This window comes from Eretmochelys imbricata, chromosome 2 (assembly GCF_965152235.1).
Source record: "Eretmochelys imbricata isolate rEreImb1 chromosome 2, rEreImb1.hap1, whole genome shotgun sequence".
NCBI classification, from domain to species: domain Eukaryota; kingdom Metazoa; phylum Chordata; order Testudines; family Cheloniidae; genus Eretmochelys; species Eretmochelys imbricata.
Genome location: NC_135573.1, coordinates 155,351,605 through 155,379,123, shown reverse-complemented (window position 1 = coordinate 155,379,123; position 27,519 = coordinate 155,351,605). Strand labels below are relative to the sequence as shown.

Here is a 27,519-nt window from a genome sequence, read left to right as displayed (position 1 = left end):
ACCTGGATGTTACTAAAAGCAAAAATCCAACAAGAACAAAAAGCAGCAAGTCCCCCAGAAAATTTCCAGTCAAATCTTCCCCAACACAACCAGGATTTTCACCATCAAACTTCCACTCGTCATAAACAATCAGCCCAGATAGGGCCCAATCCCTTCACCCAGTTGGCTACAAGAAAGGCTTGACAGTGGGTCCCTCAGAGATGATGCTCTAGTGCCAGTCACCTCTCTCTATTCAACTGAGGAGGATCTAGCGCAAGCATCTTTGCTTGCCACCGTTGTGGCAGCGTGAGAGAGAGAGAGAGAGAGACATGGTCTCTCAAGTAGGTCCCAAACCACCTAGTTAGAAATACCACTGTATTTAGAAAAAACTGAAGACCAGGGATTAAATTGATACTCCATCTATTTTATACATTTTAGGCAGTTATTATCCCAACAAATCAGCCATATTCCACTGACTCTGACAGCAGAATATCTGGTGGGCACTTATGTAAAAGGAGCTTCCCCTCCAACGGTCCATGACTAGCTCACGAATGTCAACATTGCAGTAGAGAAAAATAGATGGTGACAGATTGGAGGATTCTTACCACTGAATATTTTATACACATTAATTGCATAATATATCAGTTAACTATTTTATTCACTGCTCAAAAACTTTCCAAAGTAAACTGACGTTTCTATGTTGGCAGTAGAGGTACCACGGTGCTAAGACATATGAAGGCTAATTGAGGAACTAGAACTTGCAGCAGCATTTAAAACTTGGGGTCAGATTCTCAGCTAATGTGCATCAGCATAGATCCTTTAAAGTTAATGTAGTGCAATCATTTACATCCGCTGGAGATCTGATCCTGGATCCTACGCCCCCAACCTCAGCTAATAAAATATTTTACCTACTTTCAGTCATATAATATTGGTTACAGTATTTAAACAAATGTATTTCTTTGTCTTGCCACAAGAAGACACGATTTTCAAAAGAAAGGAAGGATTTACTTACGCTAAGTCACTGAAGTCTGGAAAGACATACATGTGCCTAAAACTGTCAATAGCAATAACAGGACAGTCTGCTGGAGTCTTCTGAATATGAAGGAGTGGGTGTCTGAACTTATCACAGTCAGCATGCAGAAAGTTTATTGTACCTTAAAAATGAGAATACAGACCAAAATTTACATTAAATATTTGAATGTGAAAATATTAAGGCCTTGGTAAATTTATTAATAAAATCTGAGGTATTATGTAGATTACAGTAACAAATACGGATGAAAGAATGAATGTAAACAAGCAAACACAATAAAACAATAAAAATGTTCTGAGAAATTGTTTTGGTTACAATATAGATTAGAAAATTTAAGTTTATAGGTCATAAAAATTCAACTGTATGAATCCCATATATAAAATAAGCATTTCTGAAGTAACTGTTTATAATAAATAGTTTATATTTCAGTAGTGCCCAGAGGAGCCAATAGGTTCAGGGCCTCTTTGTGCTAAGCACTATAGAAGTAAACATGATCCCTTGCCCTAAAGAGCTTTAAAATTAGAGTGCTGCTCTAACTATTTATGCATTTTTTAGCATTTGGCTGAATAAAAAAATGTTAGTATGCCTACAAAGTGACAGGGTAAGGCAATAATAATTAGTGACCTTTTTCACTTATTAATTGTCGTGCCACTTCCTGCTGGAATTTTTCTAAACTCTCCAAATCATCTTTCATGTGGAAAAGTATAAGAAAAGGAAGGCCTTCTTCTGTCAATTCCTGCAGAAAGAAAGGTACCAAATGAGAAACACACCTGACTTCTTCCAATACACAACATCCATTTTAGGCAATTCTAGTGATATTTCTAGTTAGGTAGGACCACAACTTTACAGCCAGTTGATAGAATAGGATAGTCAATAATGAGGCAGGAGATATCATACAAAAGAATAAATAAGAGATTTAACTAAACTGCAGTACAGTTTAGAACCAGGTACAAAAGACTTACGATGGCATGCCTGAAGTTGTTGCCATCAGACTTATTTAAAAATAAAGTAACTACAGCCTCAACCTTGGAAAACAAAAAACCCACACAATCCCATATCTCCTTCCAGGCCGATACCAACCATTCTGTTCTTCAGTATCTAAATTGACTAGTAGTCAACTTTCAGATTTATTTCAATCTATTGATGATCTTTAAAACCCTAAATAACTTGGGATTCGCTTATCTGAAACTTTACCTATACCCCATCACAACAGTTCAGACCTTCTTGGAGGGGCTTTCGCTCTTTATTTCCAGGGTGAATCTCTCTACACTTGGTGTTCAGGCTGTCTTAGTAGAGGGCATAAACTTACGAATTTACTCCTTCAGTTTACCAGAGCACGATTTCAGCTAACTTGAGGGTATAATGCAAGACTTACCCAGTTTATCTTTCCTTTGATTTTTCCCCCAATCCCTCATATTTTTTTCTTTTCATGATTGCTGTTTTGTACGAGTGGGAGAGCTCATTTTGTGCCTACGTGATTACATTTTCATGTACATTTTGTACGACTACCCTAGGGTACATTGTCCAGTGCTTTGCCCATCATTAAATGACTTAGGCAATGATGCTTCCACTGATTCCTCTGGGTATTACACAGATGTATAGATATAAATCTGACTATTCTACAGATTTATAGATCTCCCTGTTAGGTAATATTTCCTGATATTCATCCCATCCTATCTTTATAGTTATATGTAAACTGCTGTATCTCCCCTTAGTAGTCTTTCAGCAAAGCACAATGTCACTAATTAGCCTTATAGAGAAGGGCAGTTACCTTCCTGCAATGCATTGGTTCTGCGTACAGCATGCAACCCAAAAACCAGACTTTATTTATAAAAAGAAAAGGAGTCCTTGTGGCACCTTAGAGACTAACCAATTTATTTGAGCATTTATAGTGTTTCATGTTGCAAATTCATTGCTATTTTCTAAGTGCTGCACCTATGGTTTCCAAAGATCCCTCTCCTATTAAACACAGAATACCATGATGTGTTACATGTAATAATGCTATATTGCCTACAACCAAATACCACTCCTTCCATCATAGAAGTTTCTTGGTGGCTAATCATTCTAATACTCCTACTAGACTCTCAGTTGATTTCCCCCCCTTTAAAATAGACTCTTGTTGTTCAGCACTGTCCAATGACAGACAGGCTTTAGTTCCTAAAAAAGGGACAGGCCCTTGTCTCTGGAGGTTGCTTTTTTAAAAATGGTGTGTCTGAACTCAATTAACTTTGAGATAAATCCTTTTTCTAACATGTACTCCTAGTTCATATTCTCTGCTTTCCTCAGATATAGAGAATATTTTGTCCATTCTACCACCAAATCTAAATTTCTTGGGACATATTTTTACATGCAGAGAGATGCTGTGGTAAATGCTTTACCCTACAAGTAACTGGAAGGATTTGTCTGAACTTTTTTTTTTTCCAGGGTGAGCTAGCTGGTTGTCACCTGAACATTCAAGAAGCAGTGTTGGAGTAAGACCAAGGTTGGTCTTTTACAGGAATTTTTAAAAACTTTCTGAAAATCCATTTGTACTTCATGTAATTCCTGTTCCAACCATTTTTACTACATGTCTACTACTTTCTCTCCCCCACCAAAATAATCTCCATATTTAACCATGTTTGTTCCTAGTCAGTTCTACCCACGTGGAGATGGGCTGGGCCCTCTGCCACCCTTCATAGGAGCTAACAAGGAAAAGTATCTGCTTGTGCTGTGGTGTTCGTCGTACCATTTCATCTCTAGCTTTGACCCCTTTTTCTAGAATTGAAGTACGAAGTAGAGCCCTTGGATATTTAGACTGAAATGTCACTTTCCCCTCCTGGGAGGGGAAAAGCATCTGCTACACTGTCCACCCATTCTATCCTTTTAATAATATATATATTCCGTATACAACCAAGGTCATATTCGTAAAGTTATTTCCCCCAAATCCCTCAAATGGCGGGCTGTCAACAGAGTTGGCTAGAAAGTCTGAAAGCATTTTAAATATTTATGAACAGTGGGGAGTGGGAGTCCCAATTCCTAACCCTCCACCCCAGTTATTTTGACCATCTCTAATCATTAGCTATGTTGACTTCCTTGCTTGTCTAGAAAAAAGTGAAATCTAAGGACACCTTCATCAAAGAGATTCCTTTGGTCTTCCTGCTGACCTGTCCTCAAGGATCATGTCTTCTCTGCCAAAGGCCAGCACGTGTTGCCTAACAAATGAACAAGTTACTGCAGTATTCTTCAGACTCTGAACTAAATGCTCAGTACCACTAGTGTGTACATACTGAGTTAGGCCTCCTACACACAAGTCATTGGTTCCAGTCTGGCAGCACTTTTCTGCTCCCCCATATCATTTCTATTTTAAGGCTAACATCCAGGACTGGAGTGTTGTCTGTGGGATTTATTAAATGCAGTCCAACACAGGTATTATTTGGTTTGCCTTTCCAGTCTAATTCTCTACCAGGTCTGGATGATCAGCGAATGGAACAGCTGCTTGTCTCACTTTCTGGACTTCTCTCCTGCAACTGCTCTTTGTTTTGCACGGAGTGCACTGAAAGATGTTTCTCCCAAGGCATAACCTCCCACAGCTTTTCTGTAGGTCTTCACAGAACCATTAATCCTTTCCAGAATAAAATCTGAACCCGCCGTTCAGCATGTTATATCACATGGTTTCCTCTGACTTCGAAGTGTTTATACTTTACAAATTTAACTGCTTTCTCAACAGATTGATTAACCTGTGATCACACTTATTTTCTTCTATTTTGAGAGATATTACTGGATCCCGTGGTATTTCTCCATTTTAAGAACTGAGAATCTCTCAGACTGGCAGAGAGCTTCAAAATGGAAGAAACTTCTTGAAGAAGTTCAACCACTCTATGTTGTCTAATGTCACAATGAATCACCCTGCTCTGAATTCCCAATTGTGTGGCCAGTATGCACACATAACTAATCTGATATTAAAAACAATTTAAACAAAGCAAACCAGAGAAATTAATTTACCAAGACTGAGTTCAATTTAAAATTAATTTCTAATGTTTTAATGTTGAACTCTCTTTTATTTACATCATATTTTATAACACATACTGGCAAGTCAAAGAAATACAGCTTAAAACATTGACGACAATGCTTCATACTTCTGTTTTAAAAATATTAGTCATTATATACTAAATGTCTAACTACTATAAAATTACAAGCAGGCAGAAGCATCAAAATTCTGGCATGTTTGAAATAGTTTGGCTACTGGCAGCACTGAGTTTTTAAACAAATGTTGCTAAGCAAAATGTCAATTTGGAATGACCTGGGATTGTAAGTATCTGCCTAAGTAAACTGGAGTGGAGATTCACAAGAGCAACTAGAAAAATTGGGACAGAAACTTGATACAAACTTACAATGATGAACCTTGGTTTCTAGGGATCAGAATCTGATTTCACTGTGGGAAAAGTACACTAAAAATCCATCATGCAGTTCTAAAAATGCTAAATACCTGGCATCTTTTGCACGTGAAATGCAAATGAAGAATTAAAAATTGTGTTTAACAGAAGTTTCTGCTGAAAAGTCTAAATGCTGATTAAAAGATTACACTTAGCATGGTCTACCACACAAAATATTTTTTTCTCTGTCTTCTCCCCCCTGTTATGGAAGCTAACAGAATAATTTGAACACAGTCAAAACTGCACAGGATATCCCAGGTAGTGGAGAAAGCTAAAATGCCCCACAAAAGAAAATACATGATGATTCTTCAGTTTATACATCATCGTGTGGCTAACACACGGCAATATGTTAGAACTGCATTGCAGGTTTTAACAGGTGCTGTAGTCTAAATGTGCTGAGTGTAACTAATTAGCGAGTTCAATATATTATTTTAGTTTAGTTTGTATGTTTACATATTTACACGTAAATTATAATTTCGGGGTGGGAATACAGAAAGGAGAGAAAACATAAGGAGGCAGAGAATACAATGAAGGAAGGAAAAAAGAACACATTGTAAAGGGAACAGAGAGGAGATGAGAAATGAATACTAAGAACAATCCAGGGAAAGATACATCTTGATTTATTAAAGGAAGAAACGTGGTGGAAAACAGAAAGGGAAGGAAGGTCACCCAAAAGCAAGACAGACGTAGCAAGCAGTGTTGGTTGAATAAGGCTCAGCAAATATTAATAAATTTTACAGGTATTTATAGAATAATTTAATATTTTTGTGGCATTCAGCCAACTCTATAGCTTGTCAAATACTATTCAGCAAATACATATTAGATTAATGCTTGTGGAGGCTGGCAAATATATTCAGTAAATTTGTTTCCTATTAAGTTATATTTTAAATAATGTATTAAATAGAAAGATGATTGACAACATTTTATAACGAACGACAGCGTACTACAGGTTTCAGAGTAACAGCCGTGTTAGTCTGTATTCGCAAAAAGAAAAGGAGTACTTGTGGCACCTTAGAGACTAACCAATTTATTTGAGCATAAGCTTTCGTGAGCTACAGCTCACTTCATCGTACTACAGTTTTATTCCTTTACACTACTTGTGGTACCATGCTCACTGCATTTTTCACCCTGGCTAGTAGGTATTTCAAGCTCACAGTATAATAATCATGAATACTATGCATACATACAATGCCTTTCACATAAGGATTTTACAGCACCTCAAAATCTCTATGCAAAAGGTCTTGTACCTATTTAAGATGGGTAAACAGAAGCACAGAAAAGTTAAGTGATACACCAAGGTCACAGCACTATACCTACACCTATATACCCAAATCACAGATCTTCTGATACTTCCAAAATGATCCACATATCCTCATCTATAATCTCCTATACTCAACTAGTATATTAATTATCCACTAACCTCCCTCCAATTCACCCTTCACTAAGAGCTGAGAAACAAAGTAAACAGTAAACTGAAGTGCAACTATTTTATACAAAAGGTAAAATAAATGCAGGGAAGGTTACTGACAGGGTGTAACTGAGTTCTAGAGAGAGTGAGTTTATTTTTGAAAGAGCAGATTGATGGTTAAATGAAAAAAGCAGAAAGGTGGAAGAAAAAAAGCAATCCTTACCTCTCCATTTTCAAATGTAATTTCACGAACAAGAGGCACACATTTATCTTGTGTCCATGCATAAGTCAAATCAAAATTGGTCATAGAACCTAAGTATACCATATCTGGAGCATTTTCCTGTTTTTAAAAAAAATTTTTGATTATTCTTATTTGAAAATAAGTAAATACTATATTACCTAAAGGGAGACCAAGTACATGACATGGAAATAGTGGTGGAGTGCATATATAGTTGTGGGACAGGACTGCAATGAGGAGTTGTGTTCAGACAAATGTATTACATATGCAATTCCCAAACTATGGCTTTAAAGAACATTAAACAAATAGATATATACAATAGTTTATACAACCAACTCCACTTTACAAGTTAATGTTAAAAATAAAAATCTGATACAATTTTGCATCTGTTAAAATGGGAGGATTAGAATAAATTAATTAAGATTTATTTTAGAATTTTGTAGGGTTGCTGATCAATAATAACTTGGTCTATGAAGGACTTCAAGATTTCAGCTGCACACAGAAGTTAGGTTTCTTAAAAATGGTGCTTACAAAAACATTGAAAAAATTAACAGGATGGAGAGAAACTGGAATCTCAGGGCTGATTAAACTTATATTGCCAGAGAGACATTGTTAAATTGTGGCAGGCTTTCTTTTTGTATTCTTGGTATTTGACTCTGAAGAAGACTGCATGAATTCTACTGTAGTTACTTGTGGTTAGTGTCAGGGAAGCAAACTGTCAAAAGCTGAGGGAGTGATAACAGGAACAGATTCAAAAGTGACCTTCTAGACTCTTCCTGCAGCAAAGCGTGTTTGGAAACCCATCTGATTTTTTTTAGTTACCTTTCATTGTATTTGTCACCTTGACTGTCTGCTGTCTTAGTTTAAAATAAGGAACGCTTGTTAAGGTTTCATTGAGATTTAAAAAGGAAAAACTGAGCATTTCCTTTTATTGTGGATTTTTTACGAATAAAAACGATACATATATTTCATTATTATGAATGACAGCTTGGTAACTTCTGTGATTATATAATTAACGTTAAGAGAATGTTTTCTTCAGAAAACAGAACAGCAGACACCTGTAGATAAGTCATCTAATATCAGGTGCAAGAGAAAGTGAGGGAAGGTGTGGTAAACATCACCTGCTTTGAGGAAAACAAAATCTACTAAATAAGGTACAAAGGCAGAGAATTTGGCAATGCATATTGAAAAAAAATTTCTGCAGGACAAAAGAAACAGAAGTGGGACATCTGACAAATGTGTCATTTTTCTGGAAAAAACTCTCTCGTTTCAGGAAAGTCATAAATTTGAAATAATAAATGTAGGTGTGTATACTTATTTTTTCATTGTTAGACTAAGACCACTTCACCTCCCAAATTCAGAACCACTACTTCCCATGTTCATATATTTCTTTTTCTAGATAAAATATTCAGCTATAAAACAATTCAAAAATTGAGAAGCAGAAACATATTAAATTATCTAAACTTCCATAAGACCATATTTAATACACATAATGAAAACAAGCAACATAAGGAGTTAAACTTACCCCTGGTGGCTTGTAGATTACGTTGTCTCCACTAAATCTCTCTGGTTTTGAAATAGGCCTAAATAAAAGCAGTGAAGAAATATGCTTTAGTACTGATAGATAAATATAAAATGGCTTAGATAATGAAAGCAATAATCCACTTGGCTGAAATTGCTATCATATCTATTTTTTAGGTACTCATTCATTACCATTTTTGAGCACTGAGAAACTGATCTTTCAATTAAGGTACTAGAGAGATCAACTGGAATTGGGTGTGAGGGGACAGGGAGAGGAGGATGTGGAATTAAGATTAACAGGTTTTGGTGTATGTGAGGAGCTTCACACTGTAGGTGATGCACATTGATGAATATAATCTAACTTTGTGTAATGAAGTTTTTTGTTTTTGATAACAGGGGTTTGGATAAAAGAGGTTCTAATATATTGGTGCATCTTCTCTTGATTACTAAACCACATTACTTTCTATAATTTAAAGGTTATCTTCAAAGGATTTTTTAAAAGTGTTGGCCCTTTTTGCTTCTTCATGATGTAAAGGCAGCCTGAAAAAAGAGAATGTGTATGTGAGGGGAGAGAAGTGTTTGCATTAATAAAGCTTTTTTTCCTGCTTACTCTTTTAACTGGAGATTCAGCTCTTGTCTACCCTGGAACTCTATAGATGACTAGAAAACTAATGAAATTAAGACTTCACAAGAGGTTAAATTAAAACCTGAGCAACAGAACAAACAAAAAATTAAGTCAAGACTGTTTAAAAAGAAGTTACCTTTCTTACAGTGACTGGAGTTCTCAGAGATGTGTGGTCCATATATATTCCAGTCTTGGTGTGCATGTGCCTCAGGCCGTTGATATTGGAATCTTTTGGCCAGCAGTGTTCGGTGTGGCCATGCCTGCACCCTGAGTGTCCTCCTGCTCCTGTACCGAGGACATACAGGGCGGGAAGGGCCCAGTAGCCACTCAGTTCCTTTATTACCACAGAATTAAGGAGTTAAAACACTCCAGAGTAATAGGGAAGGAGGATGGGTTGTGGAATATATGTGGACATCTCAAAGAACTCCAGATCATTTAACAAAACTGTAACGATACTAACTCAAGAACCTGATCCAAAGTTCTTTCATCCACTTCAATGGGCATTAGATCAGGCCCCTAATTATTAAAGCATAATTCATATCAGAAAGGTAGGTCCTTAATTCTTCATTAATAATTAGAGGAAAGAATCTAGTGTTTATGGTTTATTGATTTAATCTGTATATTCCACAGGGAGCAAAACCAAATATCTTAATGTTTCTTTTCCTGTTACTATGTAATACAGAGTTTAGTTTTTCCAATAAAAAGCAAGTCAAACACTGATAAACACAAGTTAACTCTATTCCATCTTTCCCAATAAGTTGCTCTCTTACATCTAGTTTCTATCAGTGTTGAGACAGTAGTTTCTCACCATTAGTTATATAAAATTTACTTATAGCTGACTTAAGAAAAGCCAATGGATCCCATGTAGTTGCATTTTTGCAATTGTGATTTGATAAGACACAAATCCCCATATAATCTCTAACAGCCCACATTTTTCTTTGTTTCATTTAATCTAATTACTCTCCCTCTTGCTTCTAGTGTTTATGCCCTTCAAATACTTGCATCTGTTTCTATCTTCCTACCGTAGTTGTCATTTTGACCATGAGATATATATTTAATTACTTTTATTGTACTCCAGGTACAGAAGACAACTCTCCAGCAATGCATAATTATATGCTTATTAATAAAAGGAGTTTTCTAACATATTTGCCTGCCTCCTTGTGTTTCCCATTTTCCTTTGGGCATACATAACTCAAAAACCAAAAGATACAACCACAATGTGACAGAACACCACCCACCCCTTAATAAAGGAACTACACGAAGGCAACTTCCCACGTACAAAATTGTCTTTCACTGTATCAGACTCAGAAGTAGGTGTGGAAACAGAAGTATCTCAGCTACTATCAGGTCATACACCTACAGAAAAGAAAAACAAAGTTCTGCAGCACAATCTGTTGTGGGACCCATTTATTTTGTCAAGACCCTCTTCTGTCTCCTTCCACTTCAATCACTGGTCATGTGTATGTAACCACCGCTACTGAGTTCAGCACAATTAAAATCAAACAGCAGTGGAGTGCACTACATTAAAGAAAACAGCTCTAATGGTAAAAGACACGCCTTTTACAAAGTGATCAACAAAGAAAAATGAAAACAAGTTTCATTTTGTGCCATGATTTTTCTTTTTCTTTCTTTCTTTCTTGGTGAATAAAGACGGTCTACAAGGTCTTATTGTATTTCAGTGCCTCAAATTCAAGCATCCTGTCTATTCTTTGTTTTATCTGGAACACTATGGATGACTGGATATAAAAGACGCTAAGCAAATTAAACCTGGTTGAGGGGGGAAATGATTAAGGGCTTGTCTACACAGGCTGTTAGTGCATGGCAAGCTAGGGTGTGAATCTACAGTGCACTAGCTTGTAAATTCCCATTCCTATTATTCATCATCTATCATTTAGGTAGATTCTTTTTCTCTCTTTCCCACCGATGATTAAAACACAATCAGAATCATGGACTGCATACATATAGTTTCTAAAACATTCCTCAAACTGTAAAATCAATTCTTCCACTTCCAAAATCACTAGGGTTCTTCCTTGAATTCCCTATAGTATATCAATATCTTTCTAGTACTAAAAAGTGATTTCCCTCCTCTTCCTGACAGCTTCTTCTGATTCCATTTGGGTTCTGTACAACTTTCCACACTGTGGACCATAGCACCCTCCCAATCTACCTCTGCAGTTACAGCCAGTCTCTCTCCCCCACTGTAGTTTCACTCCCATTAACCAACATATTTCTTAGTCTCTGGTGTTTGTTCGTCCTCTTTGCAAAGACCTCTCCTATATGGTTCAGTCTACAACTCTCTTCTTTTTTATCCATCTTGTTCGTAAGCAGTGAAGACTAACTTTTACACTGGTGATATTTCAACTCTGATTTTCTTTATAATTCTTTGAAATTGTGCCCACCCAGCCAATCCTCTCCATGTACCATAACAAGTAAAACTGTGGCTTTGTTTCAACTTCCTTTACCTAAACAACTCAAAGACAGCACTGCAAAAGCAGTATTGTCTTGAGGGTGGTTTGTGAGGTGTCTGCTTTTCCTGCAAGATGAAAAGCTTTCGTATTTATTTCAGCTCATTGTAAGCTGATGGTTCATATAACCTTACAATTGTTGAGCTGTCTGTCCAGACTCAGACTGGGAGAACCCTATTTAGGATTAGGAAGGTACTTTATAATCTTTAGAATTTATAGGTGGATTTTGGATCTGACCAGAACCATTTAGTTCTATATACTCCAAACTAGAAACACCTGTTTGTGTAAGTTTCCAACAGGCGAGCCTAGACAAAAAAATCCCTCCAACAAGTTTGGAACCTGAAGTCACCATAACAGTAGTGGAAAATGTATCACTCTCCAGCTTCAGTGCCTCATAGGCCCTACCTTAAAGCAGGTTATGAAAGTGGAAGAGAGCCCAGAGGATTCTCTCAGGCCAACAGCAAAACGAGCAGTACTGCAGATGACAAAACTCCTTATCCTTTGTTTCAGTATGGTTGCCTCCTCAAGGCAGGAAAGCTCTGCTCATGTCAGTCTGAAGTGGAATGCCACATGGACTGTGCTCTGTCAGGTTCAGAGAATTGCTGCTGAATTGTACAACTAACTTCTGAAAGCTGAGCAGCACTAGGATGTGGGAGATTGCCATCTGAGAGGCTTTTCCTTAGACTAATCAGTTATACAAATATGGACATTCCTTGGTTCCAGAATTGGGCTGCAACTATGCTTTGTGAAAAAATGAAGCAGAAGACAGGCTATCAGGGAGAGTACAGAAATGGAAATTAAGTCTCTTAAGGAAGTGATAGTGGGGATGATTTTGATAACAGTTGGGCTGGGGAGATGGGAATGTAGAGAGAGGCATATTACAAGTTTATAGAGAGATTCTCTGGGGTTGAGGCTAGGAAAACTGGGATCGACTCTGTTTTGAAATATTTGGCAACTAAGTGGCTTAACCACTTGAGGTCCAATATAAGGTGATCCCTTTGACATTATTTCAAATAAATCGAGGAGTCCAAGCACTGGTGTTCTGAAAGCATGTAGATCACAGTCACTATAATTAATGAGTACCAAACTGTTCAGGAACAATTGGCTACAGCTGAATTCAACTTAAGAAGCGAGCATGGCTATCAACGGGAAGCTTGTAGAATTTAGAAATCTAGCAGACAGAATAAATTTTAGCACACAGTATAAAATTTACCTAATGCAGACGAAATATTAGACAATTCCTGGATTCTTCAATAGAGAAGAATAGCAGTTTGATTTATTCTCTTCAAATCTAATATGTAGAATCTTGGCCTCTCCAAGAGAGAGGAGGGAGGGGTTAGCCTTCAAAACTTGGTGATATTTATGCACAAGTCTGGCAGACCCTCCAGAGCACACAGAAAAGACTGTTTTGGAATATCCTCAGAGGCAGTTTCCAGGAAAATTTGGGTTATTTAAATACACATTGTCAGATCTAGTACTAGATAGATTAGAAGCAATGACAATTGAAATCCAAGGCACCAGCACTTCTCTAGACTATTTTTTCGATGTCTTACAATATCTAAATAAATATTTTCAGTAAGAATTTCAGGTCATTACTATTGGCTACTGTTCCTGAAGTGGTGGGACAGAGGAATCCTTAATATCATTTTTATACTTCTACTGGCTTTTGAAGGAGCATTTGAGAGATTTGAAAGAATGGAAAGACACTATAAAGAAACAAGATTCTTAATAGTAGTTTAGTCCTTCTGGTCCTCAGAACAAGAATGAAAGTTGTGGTCACAGAACATCTGAAGGATTTTACTTCCTCAGATGCTGGTTCACTGGTTTAGAACATGAGGCAGATGCAGAGAGCCTGAGGTACACAGCCTTGCCAAAAGAGATACACTTGATCATTCTCCCCCTTGATTTTCTCTACTTTCATAGCCATACCCTTTTAATAGAAATACACCTCGTTTGTTAAGCTCTAACTCACCGGAAAATAAACTCGTAAAAAGTGAGGACCACTTGTATGGTGCTGATTTTGTTTAGGTGCTTGTTTTATTGGTTTCTTCTGCATGTTTAAGAGACCGTAGCAGTGTACTGAGTTTGTTCAATCGGAAGAAACTTTTTTCTATACTACCTATATCTCTTAATTTCTCTGCCAATCCTCATTCTGATTTAACTCAAAAGCATTTTGGAATTCCATTTGTGTGAAAGACATTATACTAACTAAGGTCCTGATCCTGCAACATGAAGCAGACAGACAAATTGCAAGAGGCCCCGTCACTTTAGATAGTCATGTGCCAGCACACTAAACATTGCAAAAGCAGGACCTATAGTAATATTTTATTACTTCTACAATTACAAAAAATCAGCTACTGCCCATTTTATCTCTCTTCCCACTGAATTATTTTTATTGTTGAAATATTCCTGTTAATACATTATTATTTAATAAAATATAGATAATTGTCAACTTCTATAGTGTTTTCTATCAGAAGATTCCAGTGCACTTTACCAATATTAAATTAACTTATGCTGCTGCAGCTTCACTGTTAAAAGCAGCTTCACTGTTAAAGCTAGCTTGGATACATCTATATGTGCTACAACAACTGCCCCCCCCTCGCACCCCAAACAACTGCTGTGTAGCCATACCCTTTGTCTTATTCTTTAACCAGTAAACTAAACTGACATGTAACTGAGTTCATCAGTGCTTAATAAGTGATAATTTTTGTTGTTGACTATTGATAACCAAAGTCAAAAGCTGTATAATCACATATTACCAGCACATCCACATTAAGGGGAGGGGCAATTTTCTAACGGCATAATGGCAGTTATGCACTTCTTTCTCATGAGAGAGAACTGCCATTGTGCTTCTGAAAGTTAAATGACTCCCCCTAAACATTTAATGCTCTTCTACAGATTTCTACAGATATTTTGGTGGGCTTAGAATTTTTGATAGAAAAAATCCTACTAATTTTACATGACAATACTACTGTAAAACAGGAATAAAAATAGATATACTTCACTCATTTGTTGCTTAATTTAGGGTCTTCTGCAATAGTGGAATTTGCTGCAAGGTGTTTAACTTGCGATGAAGTTCTTTATCACTGAAAAGGAAAGTCCTTTACAAACTAATGTCATGAGAAACTGAGTTGACACTTTAGCACTGCCCACACCTATAGATCTTACTAACAAAGGTTTCAGTGTGAGTTAAGAGCCACATGATGGATTCTTTAACCAAATTTAGGCCACGTCTACACTACAGAGTTAAGTCGACTTAAGTTACATCAATGATCTTAAACCGCTTTAATTACGTCGGTTGTGCATATCCACACAACACTTCTTGAGTTGGCGGAGTGTGTCCACAGTTGGTGCTCTTGCATTTACAGAGAGAGTTGCATCATGGGTAGCTATCGCACTGTGCAACCTAACACCCTCTGCCATTAGGAGCTCTGGGAATGGATCATGGTGCATCATGGGGGCGTGTTCAGCATCCCATGACGCAGTTCTTTCTGTCCCATCATTCCATGGGCTTCTGACTTGGTTTCATGCCAATTTTTAACAGCCCTTTTTAATTGTGTACATGCTCCGCCATCTCTGCCTGAAGATATAGATCCTGCACTGCTGACCACTTTGGTGATGAGCATTATGAACACAACGGGGCTGGTCATGCAGCTGCGAATCAGAAAGTGAATCAGTGGTGCCTGCCCTGCTGTGTGCCATGGAAAGAAATAATTCAAAACTGCTGCTGGCATTCATAGAGCAGCTGCACACAGTGGACCATTAGTACTGGGCTTGGGAAACAAGCACTGAGTGGTGAGATTGCATTGTGATACATGTATGGGATGATGAGCAGTGGGTGTAGAACTTTCACATGTGCAAATCCACCATCCTGGAACTGTGTACTGGCTCGCCCTAGCACTGTGACGCAAGAACACCAGAATGAGAGCAGACCTCACTGTGGAAAAGCGAATGGTAATCATTGTGTGGAAGCTGGCAACTCCAGACTGCTACTGGTCAGTTGCAAATCAGTTTGGAGTTGGTAAGTCCACAATGGGGGTTGCAGTGATGCAAGTGTGCAGGGCTATTAATCATCTCCTGCTATGAAGGACTATGACTCTCAGTAATGTGCAGGGAATTGCTGAGGGCTTTGAGGTAATGGGATTCCCTAACTGTGGCAAGGTGATAGATGGAACACATATCTCAATTCTGGACCCAGACCATCCTGTGACTGAGTACATTAATCGAAAGGGCTACTTCTGTATGGTCTTGCAGGCGCTGGTGGATCACCAGGGCCATTTCACTGACATCAGTGCAGGGTGGTCAGGGAAGGTATATGATGTGCACATCTTTAGGAACACTGGACTGTATAGAAAGATACACACTGGGACTTTCTTTCCAGACCAGAAGATTCCAATACGGGATGTCGAAATGCCCATAGTGATCCTGGGAGAACCTGCCAATCCCTTGCTCCCATGGCTCATGAAGCCTTACACTGGGAACCTAAATAGCAGCAAGGAGTGCTTCAACAACAGGCGCAGCAGGTGCTGAATGACTGTTGAATGTGCCTTTGGCTGATTAAAAGATTGCTGGTGCTGCCTTTTTGGCAGGTTAGATCTCAGTGAGGAAAATATTCCAATGGTCACTGCGACTTGCTGTACTCTGCATAGTATTTGTGAAGCAAATGGGGAAAAGTTTCCCGAGGGGTGGAGTGCTGAAGTACATCAGTTAGCTGCTCATTTTGAGCAGCCAGATACCAGGGCAATGAGAGGGGCATAGCAGGGGGCTATTCGAAATAGGGAAGCTTTGAAGGAGCATTTTGACACCGATTCCCAGTAATGTGCCTTTATGTCTTTGAATGACCCCTATAGGGCTTACTTTCTGAGCATTATTTGTACTGAGCAAATATTTCTGCCTACAGCCACTGTGTTTGATATTAGCACCAACTAATGTATGTTGGACACAAAGACTCATTTTATTTCAAAGATTAAAGTTTAATAACAGGACAAACATTTTGTCAAACAGGGAACAGTCTCTGGGTTATGGCTCTCACAGCTGTATCTCCAACTTTCACTGTGGATTGCACAGAATACTGCGATGAACCAGGAAAATGTACTCCTGGGGGAATTCTGCACCAATGCACATATTGCATGTGCTGCGCATATTTTTATTATTTTTATTTATTTATTTATTGCAGGAAATCGCTTCTACTGAATAATTGCTGCAGTTCCATCTTTTGCCCACCAGTGGGCACTGTGGCACTAGAACACAGCAGCTGCTCCTGGCCAGCCCCCGTTATGATAGGGAAGAGAAAGGGCCTGCCTTCTTCACAGCACCTGTTGGGCCAGATCAGGAGACAGGGGATATAGGGAGACAGACAGCATGGGACTGCTTCGGGGCAGGGGAGAGGGTTAGACAGGGACTCATAAGGGCTAGTGAGGGAGGACAGACTGGGGCAGGGACTGAATGGGAGTGGAGGTGCAGGGCCATAGGGGCAGGGAAAGAGGTGCAGGGCCACATGGGCAGAGGGGGAGGGCGTATGGGTTGAATGGGGGCACAGAGACACATGGGGACGGGGTGCAAGGACACATGGGAACAGGGGCAGATGTGCTTGGTTGAATGAGGGAGGCTAGTGGTCAGCCAGAGTCTGCATGGGGGACGCTCCCTAACAATCCCTCCCCACCCCCGCCCCCAAAAAAACCTGTTCCATACTTTTCCCACCCATACCCAACAACCCTTCAAGTTCATACCCAGGCTCCTTTCCAGCAATTACTTCCCTCTCTCTCAGCTGCTCAGTTAGCCCTGACTCCCCCAAGCCTTTGCACTGCTTCTGAGGGGTGCGGGAAATACGGTTCTATATTGTAGTTTAAATGAATTATTACTCAGAGTTCTGTATTAATATGCCTAATAAGGAATCTATTTGTCAAAAAACATTTCCTGAATCTTTTTGTTGTCTGTATTGTTACAGAGATACTTGTTGACAGGTACTTGGAAATGAATTACAAAAATAATTGAAACTGGTGTGATTATATTATTTTGACAAATAAAATATGCAGAATTTTAACATATTGGGTGCAGAATTTTTAATTTTTTGGGGAATAATTTTTAATGTTTTAACGTTTTGGTGCAGAATTCCCCCAGGAGTAAACATGTGAGGGAGTTTGGGGAGGGCAGGGAATGGAGTTCAGTATTGGCTGCAGGGGGAATTTTGCACAGATGTGCTCAAACTGCAGTGCAATGGAGGACTTGAGCATCTCTGTCTGGCCCTCCAGTAGCTTTATCATCTGCTCCTGCCACTGTGTCCTTTCCAAGCTATCCTGCCTGAGTCTTTCGTTAATTGACTCCCTCCACCCTCTTGTTTCACTATGTGATGCATCTGTTGACTGCAGCACTTCACAAAACATATCCTTACTCCTCCTGGTTTGCCTCCTTATCTGTATGGCCCTACCAAATTCACAGCCTTGAAAAACACGTCATGGACCATGAAATCTGGTCTCCCGCCATGAAATCTTCTGTGTGCTTTTACCCTATACTATACAGATTTCATGGCAGCGTTTCTAAAATTGGGGGTCCTGACCCAGAAGGGAGTTGTTTGGGGGGGGGTGTTCCACAAGTTTATTTTAGGGGGGTCTCAGTATTGCCAGCCTTACTTCTGCACTGCTTTCAGAGCTGGGCGGCTGGAGGGTGGTGGCTGCTGACTGAGGGTCCAGCTCGGCACAGAGCAGTGCAGAAGTAAGGGTGGCAATACCATACCATACCATCCTTAATTCTGCTCTGCTGCTGGCAGCAGCTCTACCTTCAGAGCTGGGCTCTTGGCTAGCAGCTGCCACTCTCCAGCTGCCCAGCTCTGAAGGCTGCATTGCTGCCAGCAGCAGCGCAGGAATAAGGGTAGCCATACCGTAACCCCCCCCCCACACACACACAATAACCTTGCGACCCCCACAACTCCTTTTGGGGTCAGTACTCCTACAATTACACCACCATGACCTTTCAGATTTAAATAGCTGATATCATGAAATTTACAATTTTTAAAATCCTATGACTGTGAACTTGACCAAAATGGACTGTGAATTTGGTAGGGCCCTACTTAGCTGACAGAGGAGCTCCACTGGTGCGGCGGATCGGGTCCTCAAGGGCACAACTGCAGAAGCCAAAGAAACAATGAAAGAGACAGTATTGTGAATTCACTTACAGTCATGAATCACAAAAGTTACACATACTTATTTCTCGCTGTCCCTTTACTAGCACACAGTTTGGCAACAGTCCGAAAAATGGTGAGGTCAGCCAGGGGGTAGAGGGGTAATGGGTTCTGAAGGGGGAGTGGGCAAGAAAGGACAAAGGGTCTGGGTGATTTGTAAAGAGGGTCACTACACATGCCTCGGTACAGTGTTCTGAATATTGGCACCTTAGCCCACAAGTGGGGGTAACTGAACCTGATATCTCACTCCTGAGGGTAATCCAGGATGCAAGGGTGCATCTCCTGCATGCATGCGGCTTCAGACCAGGTCCACATGCTGCTTGCCTGTGTGCTGCTCTGGTCCCTGCTGAAATAATTTCCAATTTGCACAGCAACAATCCCTACAGCGAAACAAGGCAACTCTGCCAAGGAACCTTTGGCAGAGAATTGCAGAATACCTACAGAAAAGTTCTTTAGAGATCTCTATGGAGGATTCGCAGGACATCCTGGTGTACATTAACGAACTTTTGCACCAGGCCCCCACTGCACAGCTGCATAGGCTCATTTGTTAATTTCTGTTCCTTATGCCTCCTCTCCCACATAAAGTATGTGAGAGCTCAATCTCCTCTCACCATGCAGTATCAAAGCACAATGCGTGCTTACAAGAGCTTGCATCTCCTTCTTCAGGCATGCCAGAGCCAGAGCGCTAAGACTGGCTAGACACCCTGGAGTGGAAAAAGAAAAGGAGGACTTGTGGCACCTTAGAGACAAATGTGTTAGTCTCTAAGGTGCCACAAGTCCTCCTTTTCTTTTTGCGAATACAGACTAACACGGCTGCTACTCTGAAACCTGGAATGGAAAAGAGGTCCTGACTCGCCATGCCACCAGACGACACTGTGGTGTGTTCCACATTCTTCTCCAACTCAACTTCTTTGTCTACCACTTCGTCCTTGGGGTTGACTTGACTGGTCGATGCCTTCAGTCCCCCTGAAGTATTCATGGAGCTCTTGGTGGTGGAGGAGGTGGGGTCGCAGTCGAGGATGGTGTGCAGCTCCTTCTAGAAGTGGCATGTCTTCAGCACTGCACCAGAACAACAGTTGGCCTCCCTGGCCTTCTGGTACGCCTGCCTCAGCTTCTTGATCTTAGCACAGCACTGCTGCATGTCCCTCTTGTGCCCCTTCTCTGGCATCTCACTAGCTATCTGCCCGTAGGTATCAAAGTTCCTACAGCTGGAGAGAAGCTGCAACTGCACAGCTTCCGCTTTCCACAGATCCAACAGGGCCAACAACTCTCGTGTGCTCCACACAGGAGCGTATCTACTGCGGAAAGCAGGCATGGTCAGCTGGGAAAATCCTGTGTGAACTGTCCATGCCGACCAAACAGGAAGAGGAATTTCAAAAATTCCCAGGCCTTTAAATGTGGGAGGGGCACATACCTGTGTACCTTCAGGGCAGTGGAGTTCAAACTGCTGACCAGAGCGGTCACGATGGGCATCGAGAGACACCTCCTGAAGACCAATTAGGGCAACATAAGCAAGCACAGTGAGTACGCTGACACTGCGCTGATCTAACTTTGTCACAAAAAACCCTATGCCTCTCGTTGTGGTGGTTTTATTTTGTCGGTGTAGCAGGAGAGTTAAATCGGCATTGTAGTGTGTATATCTCCACTGTTTTGTTGACGAAAGCTGGCTTTTTTTGACAAAACTGTGTAGTGTAGACAAGGCCTTACATTTATTCAGGATTGCACATTGTTGTTAGGAACAACATGAGATTCTGGCCAAAAGCAGCACCTCATCAAAGAGAACCCTCACCTCCTCAAAAACAAAAGCTGCACTTGGGCTGAGGTAAGAATGGGTGTTATGGTGATTCATTGGCACCCCAAATCATTCCTATGCATTTTAAGAAACTTCTGTACAGTGGAATCTTCATTCACTAACAACATGCAACCACATCTGATGTAAAATATGGCAGTAGTTTAAGGCATGAATAAGTGGAGGGACATCTAGCATTGGTGCTATAGATCACATAATATAACTGCCAAACAAAACAGAATTTGATGTGTGGTTTTTTTTGTTTTTTTTTTTTTTTTAGATGAGTGAGCCATAAAAATGGTCTGGTTTTTATATTAAATTCTTCGGGGGAGGGACCATTTCATATAAATTAGCAGTTCTCAAAACGTGGGTTGCGACTCCATTTTGATGGAGTCGCCAAGGCAGAAAGCTCCAACTGGGAGCTCTGAGGGCAGCAGGGGGCTGAAGTCCGGAGCCCCATGCTCCGAGCGCGGCTGAAGCCCAGCCCTGAGCGGGGGATGAAGGTAGAGGGTCGCAATTTTTTCTAGTGGGATGTGTGTGCATGTGTACCTTTTAAAAAAAAATCCAAATGGAGTTGCTAGCATAAAAGGTTTGAGAAACAATGATATAAATGTTTGATCAGTGCTTAGGACAATGGGGTCCCTAGGTGCTACCACAATACATTAAAAAATAATTATAGAAAATCCCGCAATTGTGAAGTTAGGTTCTCTTCATTTTGTAATGAGCTGGGGTCAGGAAGACATGTGTTACTATTTCATAGGTAAAAATTCAACAATATGACCATATGAAAAATTTTGGCCCACACCTTGTGTATTTTCATTTGTAGCTCCAAACAAGTGTACTAAGATGGATAAAGAATTTCAAGGCCACTGGAGAATTTTATGTCTGATGGTCCCCAAAGCCTGGGATTTTGGAATTCTGCAGCAAATGGTGGAATTTACAGGTGAAAAGATTTTAAGCAGCTATGTTTTCACTAGCACAGATGTAATTAGCTACTGAATTCTCTTACTCTCAAACAGCAATTATTATGAAGAGCAATGGAATTTTAAGAAAACAGAGTATTTATAAGAAAGCCTTAGAAAGTATTGATTAAACAAATGTGAAAGTTACAAAAATATTCAGATTGCTACAAAACATTCTACACATCAGCATTTTTAAAATTTAAATGCCTGATATTGCTAATGGACTCCCTATTACTTTCTGTGCAGAGAAAATCCCAAACTGACTACTGCAGGAACAGAAAAGAAGCGGCATAATGCCAACAAAACAAGGTTTCACTACAAAAACTAAGGATACTAAGAGCTATCTGGCTAGATGTGTTTTTTATTTAGTCTTCTAGGTTGATCTCAGTACAAGGATTTGCTTTTAGACTCTAATCCAATAATCTTTTAGTTCTTTACCAAAAATTCTTTCTATTAAGCAGGACTAATTTGTTAGTGTAAAGTCTTCAGGATCAGTCACACAGCCAATACATGTAAAAACTTACCCAGTTGCAGAAAGGAAGAGACAATCATCGTGCAAAATATTTGCTACTCTTTCAAAAGTTCTATAGTTGGTGGTGTCCTTTTGCTCGAAATATCCAATGATATTTCTTTTACTGCGCTGTAAAACAAAGTATGTACTTATGACTTTTTTTTAAAATTTCAGTCACCAAAGGCTATTATTATTCCCCCAAAAAGATGTTAAACCCAGAAATGCTTTTCATTTATCCCACAATCAGAGACATGGGCAAGGGCTGTTGTCCATCTGTCTCCAAATGAGGTGTGACCATACAAAAATGCAGGTTTTAAAAATTTAGACTAGAAATGTTACTTAATACTTTTTCAGTGAAGGAATGTAAAGTGCTTCTTTTCCTGTTTTCAAATTGACACATAAATGAAAAAAATTCCAGTGAGGTAGATAACATTTTAACAAAATCCATGCGATTAAAAAAAGTAAAAGTTAATTCCAATAATTTGAAATACTAGAAATAATTATCTGCTTTTCATTGCGAATATAAAAGCCAATAAAATAATTCTTTTGAATGGTAAAAAAATCAAGAAATACATACAAATTAAACACTACATGATTCACTTTGTCTCAAAATACAAAACTCTAAAATCCACATACTTCATAGAACACCAATCAAGAGACTTACGTCAAGAGACTTAATTTCTTCCAAGTCATTAACTTCTCGAATAGGATTGCTTTTCTGTTGCCTGATATAATCTGCTATTGCTGTCACCGACCTCTGACCCCTATACTCTCTCTTCATCATCATCCCATTCCGGAACAGTTTTAGGGTTGGATATTTGCTTATCCTGTATCTTTGAGCTATGTCCGCTAATAAAGAAATTAACAGAAAAAATAATGCTATAGATATGGAAATGTACTGTTTATTAATCCTTATGCACACGCACAAACACTAACAAAGACAGGGGCGTTGGACACACAGTCCTGCTTCCCCCGTCTTAAACAAGAGCAAAATGAAAAGCACTGCAGAAGAGAGAAATGGAGAGTAGCTATGGTATTTATATTCAAGAAATGCAATTTCTTGCATATGTTGATGACCATACAAAATCATAATGACCAAAATCTGGCATAATTCTAAAACTAGATTCAATCAGTCACTTACACTTATTTAGCACCCTTCATGTGAACATCGTGGAGGGCTTTTTAAAAGAAAATTGAATTAATATTAAAACAGGGCATAATAAGCAATAATAAACAAATAAAATTTAAAAACTTGCCAAGTAACGGAGTCTAATCCACATGAGAAGTAAGTTTAATAAGATGTAAACAAGATCAAGACCTAAATAATGCAATGACTAAAGCTTCCTCAGAGCTAGAGCCAAGGATATACACTAACCCAGTACATACTAATTAATTTCATGTTTTCATAAATCTTCATACAATGGTATTAAGAAGTACACAGCCCGGTGGGCACCACATGGAGATGGTATTAATTTGTGTACTTTTAGAAGGTTACAGCATTTGAAGCTATATACAAATACATTTAGAAAATAAATTTAAAATTCTCTATTTGCCAAGTATGACAAAAATATGCTGCAACAGTCTCACCACTTATTTACTTACTATTAAATGACAAAAAACTTTGTTAACTCAGAGTTAAGGTTTCCAGCGATGGCTTGTGCCCTTCCACAACGTCAAATTCCGCAAAACTCAAACTTCTGAAAACCAGGAAATACATAACCTTAACTCTTTCCCATGGAGCTGGCAACGGCCACCAGGAATTACCTGCATGTACTCCAGCTGCATTCACTGTGTAAGATGTAACTGTATTGAATGGTGGAGGAATAAAGTGAAGCAGCTTGAAAGAGCTGCAATTGTGATATGAGGAGATCTGGATCTGAGTCCCCCCACCACGTATGTTATGAAAGGAAAGAGGTACCTGTGTATCTGCAGGTTCCAGTTTGCAACAATTCAACACAAAATTGTGTAGGCTACATTGGTAGCACAGCACTAGGGTCTGCTCACCATGGGTTCTGCCATATGAGAGCAGTCTGTGGATTTAATGATAGGCAGGGGGAAGTATAGGTACACATGGTATCCTGTGTGCAAGTGTGAAAGGGTTGTAAAAGGACATGAAGTGGCTGCTATATTTTACAGATGTGCTATTTTGTTGGGGGAGTATGCTCAGTGTTTGAGCGTAGGGCTAGTATGGGTAGCATCAGTCCATTAGAGTGAAAAGGCAGAATGGGAGTGTGTGTGTTATGGGCGTGTTGGGATATCACTCAAATTGGGCAGAGAATTAAGGTTATGTGGCTGTTTACCTTAACTCTGTCTTTCCTCGTTTTCAGAAGTTTGAGTTTTGCTGAACTCAACATTCTGGAATGGCACAAGTTATCACCAGGCAACTTTAACTCTGAGTTAACAAAGCTTTTTGCCATTTAATGTTCTAGTTTTTTAAACAGAAAGAGAAACGTTTATTGGTAGGAGTGAGTGGTCACTTGGACAGTTGTAGTGCTCATCTAGGTTTACAGTCAAAACGCTGCTGTGACTAGAAAATAACCAAAAGACGTAGCTTTTATAGAATGCTTTTCCTCAGTAGATCTTAAAGAATTTTACATTAGGAGGCCCATTTTAAAGATGGAAAATTTAGGTGATGTATCTTAACTGTTTGTTTTCTGGATTTCAAATGTTTACATTTGTGTTACCTTCTTTCCCACAACCCCAGCTCACATGAAGGGGGAAAGAGAGGGGATCAGAAACCTCAAGAGAAACAGTCTCTCCCGGATCCCAAACCACACACAGAAGGGGAGAATTCAGAGCTGACAGCCACCCCTCCTCAACTTCCTGTGCTATCCCTCAGTTCACCAACCCCTCCTGTTTCCTCCCTCCCCCTAATATCTACCCACACCCCTTTACCAGAGCCCCCTAAACCCTCTTCCCTCCCCTACCACCTTTTCCCCACTTTCTCCCCTCTGCATAATACCTTCATCCCTCACTGCAGACCCAGACCATTTGTCACAGATGTGGCAATTTCCTGAAATATCCTTGAAAAAAATAAAACATATGTAACTAAGCATCTTTGGAGTCCACTGTATTAAATATAAAGGTTATGTATTATTGCAGTCCAGGGTTGTATGTAACTTATCTAGAGGGGAGATGGGATGTTAACCCTTGGAAATCTCATGAACTTCAAAGGACTATACCGAACTGGCCAGACAAGAATGGACTTTTGGGGCAAACAGTATCAAGTGTAGGACTTGTGGCACCTTAGAGACTAACCAATTTATTTGAGCATGAGCTTTCGTGAGCTACAGCTCACTTCATCATTGCATCTGATGAAGTGAGCTGTAGCTCACGAAAGCTCATGCTCAAATAAATTGGTTAGTCTCTAAGGTGCCACAAGTCCTCCTCTTCTTTTTGCGAATACAGACTAACACGGCTGTTACTCTGAAAAGTATCAAGTGTGTGCCTCGTTAATCACTTGCAGGAGTTGAATACAAATTTCCCACCTCTGGTTATGCAAAAAACTCAGCCTTTTGAAGCTATACCCTGAGGAGATGACCACTGTCTGCTGATTACCTGTTCCCAGAGCCTGAAGATCAAAGGCCCAAGCTGTGTAAAGGAAAGACTGAACTATTCATGGTTGTGCATGTTCTGAACTAATGCTGATAAACTTGTAACCACAGAAAAATTCTTTGTGGGGTTTGAAGGCCTGAGTTCTACCAGAGCCCTTGTTGGAGTTGTGGGAGGAAAGAAGAGATCTCTCCTAAGATTATTAGCAGGTGTGAAGGTTCTTGTGAATGGCTGTGTGAAGTGTGAACGGCTCTATTCATGTCAGTGGGTGTTCCCTTCCCCTCTCCCCAGTGGAGGAGAGTTTTTGATATGTGTCAAGTATACTTGTTCTCAGTTCCAATCCTCGCTCTGGTCTCCGAAGTGTGTTCTTGGTGCATGCTCAAAGCACGCCTTTTCTAAGCTCCCCAACCAGAGGGGCAGGACTTCCGCAGATCCTGGATCACATGAGGATGTAGGGAGAGGGACTCAGGCACCCCCAAAAAGGCAACCTCCCCAATCTAGCTCATATGGCGGGGGGTAGACACCCCAGGGTGCAGTCAGCAGTGATCCCCAGATCTGCTTTTGTGCTCATAAAGAGAGTCTTTTCATTCTATCCAAGTTGGTATACAGTTCAGCTATAGATTTTGCAGATGGTATATCTTGCAGCTTATCACTTGCCCAAACAATACCAGTGGCCTTGACAACACCTGACATGCTTCTTATCACAAAATCTATGACACTACAGAAAAGAAATGGGGATGGGACATACCTTGCATTATCTTAAACCATTCTGCACCTCCATTCTCTGTCCTCATGCAGAATGCAGGCTAATCATAAAAGCTTTTATCAAATTAACAATCTTTGCTGGAATTTCATAGTGTCCCACAATCTTCCAGAAGGCTTCTCTGAGGCCACTATCAAATGCTTTCATAAAATCAGCCAAGTTAAAACCAATCTTCTGCTAGTATTCTAAGCCTCTCTCAATAAGTCTTCTCCAGGTAAAAATCTGATCTGAACACAACCTACTGGATCTGGGTAACTACAGGCCTGTTAGTTTGACATCTGTAGTATGCAAGGTCTTGGAAAAAATTTGAAGGAGAAAGTAGTTAAGGACATTGAAGTCAATGGTAAATGGGACAAAATACAACATGGTTTTACAAAAGATAGATCGTGCCAAACCAACCTGATCTCCTTTGAGAAAGTAACAGATTTTTTTAGACAAAGGAAACGCAGTGGATCTAATTTACCTAGATTTCAGTAAGGCGTTTGATATCGTGCCACCTGGGGAATTATTAAACTGGAAAAGATGGGGATCAATATGAAAACTGAAAGGTGGATAAGGAATTGGTTAACAGGGAGACTACAGCGGGTCCTACTGAAAGGTGAACTGTCAGGCAGGAGGGAGGTTACCAGTGGAGTTCCTCAGGGTTCAGTTTTGGGACCAAATCTTATTTAATCTTTTTATTACTGACCTTGGCACAAAAAGTGGGAGTGTGCTAATAAAGTCTGCGGATGATACAAAGCTGGGAGGTATTGCCAATTCAGAGAAGAACCGGGATATCATACAGGAGGATCTGGATGACCTTGTAAACCGGACTAATAGTAATAGGATGAAATTTAATAGTGAGAAGTGTAAGGTTATGCATTTAGGGATTAAGAACAAGAATTTTAGTTATAAGCTGGGGACGCATCAATTAGAAATAATGGAGGAGGAGAAGGACCTTGGAGTACTGGTTGATCATAGGATGACTATGAGCCGCCAATGTGATATGGCGGTGAAAAAAGCTAATGGGATGCATCAGGAGAGGTATTTCCAGTAGGGATAAGGAGGTTTTAGTACCATTATACAAGGCACTGGTGAAACCTCATCT

At 39.7% G+C, this 27,519-nt stretch overlaps 1 protein-coding gene across 2 annotated transcripts in view; it reads right to left on the bottom strand.

Moving 5' to 3' along the window:
- ERP44 (endoplasmic reticulum protein 44) overlaps positions 1-27,519 on the bottom strand; it is a 129,491-nt gene that overhangs the window by 14,613 nt on the left and 87,359 nt on the right. Inside the window, exons 5-11 of one of the 2 annotated variants that reach the window (XM_077810867.1) lie at positions 22,782-22,966; positions 22,131-22,246; positions 20,270-20,341; positions 8,593-8,650; positions 7,053-7,169; positions 1,634-1,745; positions 992-1,133 (exon numbers count right to left, since the gene is read on the bottom strand). In XM_077810867.1, the coding sequence (XP_077666993.1) occupies positions 992-1,133; positions 1,634-1,745; positions 7,053-7,169; positions 8,593-8,650; positions 20,270-20,341; positions 22,131-22,246; positions 22,782-22,966 (802 nt within the window). The remainder of the gene's footprint in view (positions 1-991; positions 1,134-1,633; positions 1,746-7,052; positions 7,170-8,592; positions 8,651-20,269; positions 20,342-22,130; positions 22,247-22,781; positions 22,967-27,519) is intronic. The other variant, XM_077810868.1, reaches the window with a different exon arrangement.